Source organism: Cololabis saira, chromosome 2 (genome assembly GCF_033807715.1).
Source record: "Cololabis saira isolate AMF1-May2022 chromosome 2, fColSai1.1, whole genome shotgun sequence".
NCBI lineage: Eukaryota > Metazoa > Chordata > Actinopteri > Beloniformes > Belonidae > Cololabis > Cololabis saira.
Window position 1 is genome coordinate 18,470,959 of NC_084588.1, and position 11,780 is coordinate 18,482,738.

Below are 11,780 nucleotides of genomic sequence, written 5' to 3' on the forward strand. Positions count from 1 at the left end.
TGCTATAAGAGAGTTTATTCAGATAAATCCAGTATGCAGAGAATAATTAAGTCTTTACAGGTTATTTTGGATCAACATTTTAAAAGTTTATTGGATTTTAAGTCCGAAAAATCATATACCCATCCAGTAAATGCTTTTAAAAACAAGTCACAAATATATACACACCATTAGACATGTTACAATGAAGACATAAAAACTTCACCATGATAAAAAGATTCCTATAAATACAGAATTAGACTGAACAATCAAATCCTCCCCACTAAAATTGGTAGGCTAGACCTGCTCAAAGGCACAGAGTTTACGTCTCAACAAAGTGATTCAATGTTTAAATATGAGACAGACAGTTTCAGTATTATTTACATGTAAAGGCTTGAAAACATCAAATACCCATCAAGTAGTAACAACTTCAAAGTCCTGCGTGCGGTGTAAGTGTTTTGTTCTTCCTGCTCACTAATATACTTAACTCCTATAAGGTCAAAGGTCAATGATTTTACAAACGCACAAATCTTCGTTGCGATCACAGAAAACCTCAGTGAAACAGCAGAAAGGTTTTCTTCACAACTTGACATGAATTAAATTAAAATGTAACATTGCGCCTCTTCATTTACCGTCTGCACCTGACTTCATCAAAAGTCAGTTTTCCAACTGAACAAACACCTTCATCCCATCACCTTCATTAGCTCCTCCTGAAGTCTCCTTCACATGAAACCAAATGTTTAGTCAGAAAAGTTAGTCACAGAAAAAAGTCATGCCAAAAATATACCCCAACTTCATGTGCAGAGGGCGCAACAAGTATTGAAGTATAATTAACTTCTTGCAGCTGTAATGTCTAAAAAACGACATACGGTATATAGGAACATCATGAAACTTTACCAGTGATTGGAAAACATTTTTGTGACAAGTATTGATTTTGATATAAACCAGACTCATCGGGCAGTGTTTACATCTGCCATTCAAGTTTTTTGTTTTTTTATAATCTAAAAAATCTTAACACTTATTGCCAATGTCTTTATGAATAAAAGGATTTGAATAAATCTGACCTATTTAAAGCAAAATGGAAATAATGCCGTAACAACATCTTGCAATTTTTTCTTTCCTTCATTTCTTTTTCCAAAATAACCTATTATAGTATTAACTTTGACCAACTGCACATTAAAAAAAAATGTAGTTCAATAATTCAATAACCACCATCCCGTGCAGAGCAGTGCATCCTCCAACATGACCTCTTATTTGAGTTCAACACGTTCTTACAGTCACTTTCAAATTCTGAATTATGATTAGAGAATATGGACAACACTAGTCTGAGTTTATCATTTGTTGCATTTGGCTTTTTTCCTTTAAAAGTATCAAATCCCAGTCCCCTAAGATCAGTGATGGACGTAGAGGCGCGGCTTGCCTGGTGCGCCTGGGAGTGCCTGAGAGAAGTCTAATTTCCCTGGTTTCTGCCGAAGGCTCCCTGAGCGGCGGAGCTGGCAGCGCTAGCAGCCGTGTTCTGGAAGGTCCGGTTGGTCAGGACCCCTTGAGAGAACTCCTGCTGGGCTTTGGTGAAGCTGGCGCCCGTATTTCTGTACTTGGCATGGACCTGTTACGAGAACGACAGGCTTTTACATCACATCAAATAATAAGTAATAGGCGTCAACTCCTTGTATTTATGCAGGATTTTTATAGCTCAAAAGTTGAACTCTTGTAATGATGATTTACTCATGTTTATATTGATCAATACATCAGTATCACAAGTCAAGAGAGTCCACGTTGACAGGATTTGACTGTCCGTTTTTCAACCAGAGCAAAAGTTAAAACCCATCACCATCCTGCATCAGCAGATGTTGGTGGGTTTTTGTTTTTTCATTTTTGGAGGCATGATGTCAGGGAACAAATGTGACTCTTGTAAACTGACCATATCTGCTCATAATTGATTAACATAATTGGCATGATGGACATTAATAAAAGTGTTATTAAATTAAATTTTATTCCAGTGACAGAAGTGCTTCATCAAATCACCAGGTAGTTTTATTTATTCTTTTTGTTTTTTTGTCTAAATGTTCTTTTAAAATAACCTCCCTCTTTTAAACTGTGCAACAAGACACTTAGGTTTAGTTTATCAGACTTTAACAACTACATGTAGCTTAAATGCTTTTTAAAAGTACTGCATTTTTCTGAAAAACAGATATTTGATGATTTAAAAAATAATAATAAAATGGCTGAATACAGCTATGGATAAATATGCTTAGGAGATTTCTAAACATCTATTGAACAACATTACATTTCTAGGCCTGAGTGTTAATAGATTCATAGACAGATTTACAGTTGTGACTTTATACAGGAGTCTTTTGTATGCATACACTTTTTTTCAGTTTAACAATATGCAGCCAGAGTGAGAAAAAACATTTATGTGAACTGCACCATGTTAGCTTTTCTATTTTGGTCAGGTTCAGTTAATTACAAGGCACCGTTTTCTTTAATTTTATTACAAACATTCAGTTGTGGACACTGCAATTTACTTACTAGCAAAGTTAGGTTTCAGTAGCCCACGAGGTACAGAACATAATGTACATAAAATTCAACTCTAGTCTGCAGGAGTGTGAAACATGTGAGAGAAGTTCTACTTGAGCGTACCATTTTCAGTAGGATGATCGCTAGAACGGCGTTTACGGTGAAGAAACCAGCCACAACCATCATAACCACCGCAACTGCCAGGTTTGTGCCGATCATACTGATTGATGAAATCCATCCACTGAAAAGAAAACAAAGACAAGCAAAGAAATAAACATTTTCTTCATAGAATAGCACAGTATGTGACAAATCTTCTTCAGCAAGGGTAGAGTTAAAACAACACAAAAAAGATGAGTCCACATCCCCATTTGTCCCGATGAGTAATGAGCAAGAATTAAGTCTGAAACAATTCAAGATGGAAATTTAAAAAAATAAAAACATTGATGTGTATGATGTAGAAAGGATCAAGGATGCAAAGAGAAAAGTTCCACACACTTACAAAGCCGCAACCCAGATAAGTTAGGTCAACAGGAGTCTGTCAAAGAAATGGAAGAGGAGATGCAGCGGAAGAATACAGGTGCACAAACAGCTGTGATAAATTCATGCATTCCCACATTTATGTGACAAAGCGCAGAAACCTGTGTTACCATAGCAACGGTCCACACACAGACACTCACTTGCAGATCTTTAGTCAAAATCTCACTGACCTGTTTCCCCACTTGGGAATCCCCACTGACTGGATGATGTACACTGCCACTTGGAAGAAAAATACAAAGAAAAAGAAAAAGAAGCTGAAGGAGCTATCAGACCTGGAGGGAGAAGAGAAGGACAAACACATGATGGATGACTTCTCTCACTGAAGAGGTTTATTTGTACATCAGATTATAGTGACAGCTGACAGCTACTCACTGTACAGCTGAAAAAAAATACATCAATAAATTAAAAAAATAAAATAAAAAGCATGGTTGAGAAAGGAGTGCAGTAAAATACATAAGTAAATGTGTTTGTATATTTATTGACCAGCGAATGTATGTGTGCGTTTGTGGGTCCAGGCTAAGTACACACAGGACAAGCCCTTTATTTGAAGGCTAATGAATGCTGTTCATTATTTTTTCCATTAACGGGGAGGTGGGGACTAAATTACAGACATTTATACTTCCTCCTACCTCATTCTGAACAAAATCAATCTATCTGACTTGATATATAACAATTGATTGAATATTTTGACTGTTACATGTGGTTTTGTTTTATTTTGAGGGGTTCTTCACTAGGTCCCTTTCCTTTTTGAATGCTCAAAATTAAACTTAAAAGATCAAATTAAGGATGTTAGTCAGGTGATTTGCTGAGAGGCGTCTTTGGGAGATTTCAGTAATCATTGGTACTAACTCTACAAGTTTCTGAAACTAAACTGGGAGGAGGAAACTATTTTTACTCACTCAGAGAGCTGGTAACTGCAGAGGCAACAGTATACAATTCACATTTCCTTATGCAAACATGTGGAGCTACTCTTCTGATTTTCTTTACAGATCACATTAATACAAGAGGACCACAGTAAATAAAAATGTGCATTCAACTACAGTTTCTGGTCCTCTTGCTGATGTCTGTTACTACCAGGACAGTGCAATAACTTTATACAATATTACATGAAACGTATTTCTTTTTTATCCATATAATTCTGTTTTATGGCACTGCACTTTTTATTTTATTTTTAAATTCTTTATCTTTTTATCTTTATATGGGTGTTTGGTTTTTTGGGGTGTTTGATTTGTATATGACAGTGCTGTGTGTGTTAGATGGAGATGTCAATTTCACCAAAGGGATTAATAAAGTAAAGAAGGAATAAATATATTATAGCTGTGTTGAAGTGAACCACTTCAAGTGAAGCAACAACACAGTTTCTGCATTTTTTCTTCTACATTAACATGTCGCCGTTCCAAAGTTACGTTGTAAATCCAAACATACATGTTACACAATGAGTCAGGAGAACATCTACCTCGAGAACGGACTTGCATACATGTAGGAAGTAAACAAAATAAGATGTTTCTCTCAGAAATAAACAATGGCTTGCAGACTTTGTTTTAAGATGCTAAAGGTGTTGTTTGAGTCGAATGAAAGATTAAATGTTCCAGGCGCTGTTCCTCTGCCAAGAATATACATTTGGGACCAACACTTTCATGTCGGGGTAGGTGGGGAGGATCAAAGCACTGAAGTCTAAGCTGGAAAACCTACATTTGCATTTCCCAATATTTCACATTTAAAAATACACTTCCTCTCACCCTGAGGCAGAGTTGGAGCTGCAAGGTGTTCACAAAGCATAATATAAAAAAAAAATACTCCTAATTCATCATTTTGTGCCTCCATTTCTTTTGCTTGTACAATAAAAACTGGTACCTCCTATCCTGTATGTAATGCAGACCGTAGAATCAGTACCTGAAGGCCTTGTAGACGGGCCTGTACCAGCAGATGAAGGACACGGGTGTGAAGAGGATGAACCAGAGGATGGACAGGCCAAAATCAACACCGTTCTGAGAGTCTGCAGTGAAGTAAGCGAGGCAGGCCAGCACATTGAGGAAGAGGGTGGCACTGTGGACTGGGGGAGAGATGCAGGAAACCAGTGATAAGACTTAATTAAATGCACCTGTTTTCAAGTGAGACTGACATACAAATCCATCAAGGGCCAACTACACCACCCATTACTTAAATTAATCTTTCTGGTTCATCGTACTAGGATTCAGTGAGCCGGTTACATACACATCCAGAGATAGTAAATTCTCTTGCAGATCCCACGGAAGTCATCTGGGATTTCCTCCTCAAAATCCTGATAGAAGCAGGGGTTCACAGGGAAGAACTTTGGCAGAGGCGGCCAGTTGTTTTCTTTAGCTGAGACACAAATAGGCCGCACATTTCAAAGTTATATACACAGACAGATGTACACTACATACAGTGGCAAGAAAAGGTATGTGAACCAACTGGAATTAATTAGTTTTCTGCAATTTCATAGGATATGATCTTATCGTCATCTCAGCAAATGCATCATTTTAGCATAGACTTAAAGCTGCTCGGGTTGATAAAAGAACACAAACATTTTAAATTTGCTATTCATAAAAAGCATCTGCTGACGTGAACCATACCTCACAAAAAGATTACCTTTGACATTAAGTCATGACAAGTTTATCTGCATTCGGCTGGAAAGAGATACAAAGTAATGTCAACGTCTACCAGTACAGTTACTCAAACTGTCTATAAGTGAAGACAGATTAGTACTGCGAATACTCTGCCGAGAGTAAGTAGAGTAAGTAAGTAGAGTAAGTACCGAGATGACTAAAAGGCAAAACATAAAACTCTCAATGAAGTAAAGTGGAGCCCGCGAGTTCCCGCTGAGAGCCGGAAGACAATCAGTGGAACCGACAACATCTCTCTGTTCAAGAGTCTAACACACGCTAGTCATTAAACTGGCAGGATGTCCATGATACAAGACCACGGAGGAAGCTGCTGCTGTTCAGAGAAAACTAACAAAAAAATGAATTAAGAAAAAAAAAAAAAAAACACTGCCATGCACCTAATGTTTAAAAGACAAAAAAAAAGCACCTTAACAACTCTAAATGTGACTGGTAAAATGTTTTGTTGTCTTGTATACAAAAGTTGAATCGTTCACAAAGAACACATCACACAACATCATCCCAACTTTCAATTCAATTCTATTTTATTTATATGGCGGCTATTAAAAATAAGTTGTCTCGAGACCCAGAGCGTTCGACGGGAGCATCATGATTGGGCTTGCTTGTCAAAGGAAAACTTAATTTCCAGGTTTACAGAAATATCCCACAAGGAAAACACTCGGGTTGTAGTCCACCAGCTGAAGCTCACTTGAACTTGGTGGGAAGACAATGACTGACGTCAAACTAAACCCACCCCGAGGGGCTTCAGAAAAAAGAAAATCTTCCTTTTGGAGTGCCCCAGAGTCCATACCTAAACCCTCCAGAAATGTTGTGGAATGACTCCGGAAGAACCATTCACACCAGACAACCTACAAACATGTCTGATCTGAAGCAGTTCTGTCAAGAGAAATGGTCAAAATACTCCTCCTGTGCAGGTCTAGTTTTCCTCTTGCACTGTGAATGTTCATTGCTTGTGTTCAATAGAAACTTCAAAATAGCTGTGTTTTAATCATCTTAAACACATTATGATTGTGTATGACGATGACCCAGATGTACAGTCTGACACAGAGGGGTTCACACAAAGTTTTTCACATGCAACTACTTGTAAGACCTGGAACTTACCACCAGAGTTTGGTACTCTGCTTGCATCTCTGTTCTTTAACTCCTGCTCCTTTCGATCTAGTTCAGCTGCCTTCCTTTCCAGCTCCTCCTGCTGTTTTATCAGGTCAGCCTGAGCAGCAGCTGCAGTCGCCTGATGAATGATGGAAAAGAACGCTCAACATTGGGTCAGCTATTGGCATTGCATCACTACTCCCTGCTGTATTTTTCCTTTTAGCGCAGCAAAAAGAAATTCATGACCCACGCGGCAGGCAAATAATTAATTATCGTCAACGTTCTCTAATTCAGTTTCCAAATCATTTCAGATTAAATTTAGTGAGATCTAAAATTCCACTCATCTTTGCCAAATTATACATTTACAATACGGTCATTTTTAATCAATGAACAAGAGCAAAATGAGTGGACAGGAACAAAATCTCAAGTCAATATTTGATGTGAGCACCTTTAAACACCTTTTGCCTTTAAAACAGCATTAATTGTTGGTGGAAAACTTGCAGAGCTTTTGAGGAACTCAGCAGGTGTGTTGTTACAAACAGCTTGTTTAAACATATCGCCCTCTCTTAATGTAATCCCAGACCGAATGGAAGATGTCAGATCATAGTTCTCTGGAAGCTGTAGCATCATTTTCAAGACTGTTATTTTGATGCTGAAGCTAGTTCTTTATGACATTGATTGCACGTCCGTGGTCATTGTCCTGCTAGAGCAGCGGTCTCAGACCGTTCCATCACAAGCCACATCGGCATCATGGTTAGTGTCAAAGGGATAGTTGTACATCAACTGCAAGACAACTAAAATGTATCTTTTTTTTTTCTTCTTTAAAACAAAATAAATAACCTAACTGCACAATTACTTATATGCATGTAACTATTAATAAATTGTTATAAATCCATTCAAAATGTACAGATGTAGCAAATATTAAACTGACAAATCCACCACTTAAGAAATCCTTCGCTCTTTATAATTTTGTTGTTTGTTTTTTTTATCCTTGGAGAATTTAATTAAAATCTACAACTCGTTACAGAATTGTATTGAAAGTACATAATCGTCTTTGCATGTTCTTTTGAGCTTGACTGAAGGAGGTGGTGGGCTGGATTTGGCCCTCAGGCCTTGAGTTTGGAAAGTCTGTGCTACAGTTTCAATGTGGGGCCAATTAGATGCCTCCCTGATGTTACTGCATCATGGATAAGCATCTGTCTGTATTTGTCAGCGCTGAGGACATCATTAATCCTGACCAAATCCCCCAAACTTTTAATGAAACTCCACCATGCTTCACAGCTACTTCCAGTTACTTCACATTCTGACTGATCAGTCCGGAGCACCTGCTGCTAATTTTTCTGCACCCCAGTTCTGATGTAACTGTGCTTGGTTGGGTTTCGTGGCCTCGTTTCCACAGCTAGTTCAGAGCTGATGGCGCTGCTGGACATCTTGGGATTTTGAAAGGGAAGTACATGTATCATCTGCTGGCCTGAGTTTGCTTGGCTGACCGGTGGGTCTGTGGTCCTCAAAGTTGCCTGTTTCTTTGAGCTTCTTCAAAAGCAGAGCTCAGTTTTGCAACTGGGACATTAAACTGTAGTCCACAACCTTATTTTGGTAGCAGTTTTCACTGTTCCCAACCTAGTTTTAAAGTTTTCAACACAGCTGTTTATTTTAGTTAAAGCCGCTTGCATTTCAACTACCGATACATATGAAACTGACAGTCATTAATTCAGATTCAGATTCAGACGACTTTATTAATCCCTTTGGGAGATTGACATCTCCATCTCACTCACTCAGCACTGTCGTATACAGGAACCAAGAAAGGAGAAATAAAACACGCCAAAAACCAACACCCATATAAAAGATAAAGATAAATAGAATAAAATATTGCACAAAGTTATTGCACTGTCCTGGTTATTGCACAGTCCGGTTTGTTGTTGGTCAGACTGACCGACTAACCCCCCACATTAACGTTAAGTAAAAGTGGTTGATCACACAGATTATTCTCCTACAAAAAGACTTTCTGCAAGTGTCCCAAGAATTGATGCAGTTTCATAGACAAAGGGTGGTCACACCAAATATTCATTTTTTTTTTCTGTTTGCACTTTATAAAATGATATACTTTAAGCATCATTAATTTACAGTATTCCTCCATTTCTAAACCAAGGCTTTCTCCCAATACAGCATGTAAAAATCAAGGTTAAAAACCCCACCTTTGCACTCTGCTCCACAGAAGTCTGCAGTACGGCGGGTTGGGAGGGAGCACCAGAGATGGGGATGGTTGTTCCAGAGTAGTTTCCCTAAGAGAAGATTAAAGCAACACCTTCTGTATAAGTGAACTTTCCGTTGTGAAACGCTGATATGACTCAGCAGCAGATACATCAAAACTCAGAGGCTCACAATTGTATACATAGGGTTTATTTAACACCTAGGAAGCTCTATCTAATGAAAGCAATTGACGATCCAACATGTACTTTCTGTTCTTTAAAAACGATCAGCAGTTTTTTTCATATGTTTTGGGAGTGTGCCCCAGTGTCCAGTTTCTGGAAAATAGTAGCATTCAATCTCTCTAAGATGTTTGAAGTCGAGTTGCCTTGTTCACCAGATGCTCTTATTTTAAACCACTTATCTAAACTAGGCTTGACACTGAACAAAAAACAAGTAGCAGGTATTACAGCAGCAAAGAAACTGGTGGCAACCCGGTGGACACCCCCACATACATTATCCTTTTATGCATGGGTTCTATCTTATATGGATATTGTTTATTTAGAGTTATCAACTGTGCAAGTTCACCGTGCAAAGGAGTCAGCAATAGAGGCTTGGCATACACTATTATCAAAACTTCATAGCCTCTTAGCCTAACACAGATTGAGAGATGATGTCCTGGATCCAGGGGGGAACACATTTATTTATTTTTGCCCTTAATTTATGTTAATTTTGCATTGTTATACTTATTAATATGGGCATTACTTTTTTTTCTCTCTTTTTTTGTATTTGTTTTTTGTTATTACATTTATCCATTCATTTGTTTTTGTTATGTATTTGTGCTTGTTTGTTAAAATATCAAATACATGCACCACATCAGAAAAAGGAAAAATGAAATAAAAATTTGATCACAAAAAAAACAAACTCAGAGTCTCACCATTCCAGTTCCAGTTGCAGAGAACGGGTTGAAGTCTCCAATGGTTTCCCCTGCTCTGCTGGTGGCTTCTGTTACCGAGGCATCCTGAAACACAGACCCAACATACTTGATCAGGATATCCTACAAGTATTTATGATGCCACTTTTGCAGATGACTCCAATATTTTTTTATCTGGTAACAATGGACATAAACTAATATCTGAAATGAACATGGAATTGATCAAGGTTGACACCTGGTTCAAGGCCAACAAATTATCACTTAATATGAAGAAAAGTTCATACATGTTATTTTCCCCTAGAAACCAACAAGCTACTAACGCCCTTCCAAATGTTCATATTTCCAATAACATTTTGGAAAGAGTTACGGTAACCAAATTTCTAGGTGTTATGATTGATGAAAATCTCACTTGGAAAAATCATATTGCACTCATCTCGAACAAGATTGCAAAAAATATTGGAGTAATCAGACGTATACGGCATCTATTACCAAGAAAAATCTGTATTAATTTATATTATACTATGATTTATCCTTATATTTCATATTGCAATGTCATTTGGGCAAGTACCTTCAGAAGCAACCTCAACTATCTTAATCCTGCAAAAACGTTTTAGCAAAATTATTACATTTTCCAATAGACTTACTAAATCCACCCCATTGTTCCAATCCCTAAGTATTCTCCCTATTTCTGCGGTAAATGTTTTTCAGATTTGTCTTTTTGTCTATCAATCCATCCACAAGCTACTTCCAACCTGTTTTCATTCTTTATTTCAATTCCCAAATTCATCACTTCAATACTAGGTCTGCAAACAATCTCCATCCCACCCTTTTTCAGGAGTACTTTTTCCCAATTTTCAGTTAGGTTCAGAGGTTCCTCTTTATTGGAACACCTTACCACTCAATATTAGAGAATGCTCGAGTACAAATAATTTCAAAAACAAATCACACATTTTTTGCTAACCCAGCTTAGCAAAACTTAACAACTAATTTCCAGAACTTCTCTGCACATCCTCATCAGATTCCTGTTTTTCTATTAATTTAGCTTATTCTCCTTAGTTGTCCTATGTTTTACATATCTCTGTAGATATTGTTTGTTTCCTTATAGGAGGACCACTCGACAAGCCCTTATGGGTTTTTTTGGTTGTTACATTGTATTTCTTTTTTTTGTTGTTGTTTCCTTTTTTCTACCTACTGTTTGTCTGAATTTTTGGCGGTTGTATACTTTTTTATGTGCAAATAAACTAAACTAAGCAGCCCGGGAGGACCATTTGAACCCGGAATCGTCTCAGAACATCAACTATTTATGGACTAGTGGCATATTTGTTTCAGTCAGAGCTGAATTTATCAGGCGTGAACAGGTAGACGGGGCTCATCCTTATGTAAAAATCACACAAGGTGTTATTTAATCAGGTCTATGAAGGTTGTTATTATCAGATAGAAGAAATTAACCATGAAACAAAAACATCTTTATTGCTACTTGAGGCTCCAGGTTGGAGCACACACCTGCCCAGGTGAGCTGAAATCCCACCAACAGCTTTAAATCAGCCGCACGTCCATGATATTAGTAAATCAGCCTATAAATGGCCGTATACGTGTCATATCTCATATTTGTGAGTATTCCCAGGCCGACACAGTAAAGCTAGATGTGGGCCAAACCCAGCAACCCACCAAACAGGTTTCATACCAGTCTGTCACCTGTCTTCACTTTACAACTAAAGATAAGCGGCTAAAAGTCCTCTCACAAACACAAAACCCACCTGGAAGGGGTTTACGTCCACCGGGCCCGCGAAGGGGTTGCTGTCAAATCCAGACATTGTGGATAAAAGCTGTTTTTTGTGTGAAATAAAGAGCAACAGCGTCTCCCGTCCCTGCTGCGATGGTTGCTGCTAGCCGGC

At 38.0% G+C, this 11,780-nt stretch overlaps 1 protein-coding gene across 1 annotated transcript; it reads right to left on the reverse strand.

Annotated features, from left to right (window-relative positions):
* Positions 1-78: 78 nt before the first annotated feature.
* On the reverse strand, positions 79-11,780 carry scamp2l (secretory carrier membrane protein 2, like). Its single transcript, XM_061739385.1, has 9 exons — positions 11,643-11,780; positions 9,889-9,972; positions 8,960-9,046; positions 6,774-6,903; positions 5,245-5,373; positions 4,924-5,083; positions 3,201-3,302; positions 2,617-2,734; positions 79-1,582 (listed from the first exon to the last, which is right to left on the reverse strand). Exons 1-9 carry the CDS (start codon positions 11,697-11,699, stop codon positions 1,427-1,429), a joined length of 1,023 nt encoding a protein of 340 aa, XP_061595369.1. The 5' UTR covers positions 11,700-11,780; the 3' UTR covers positions 79-1,426.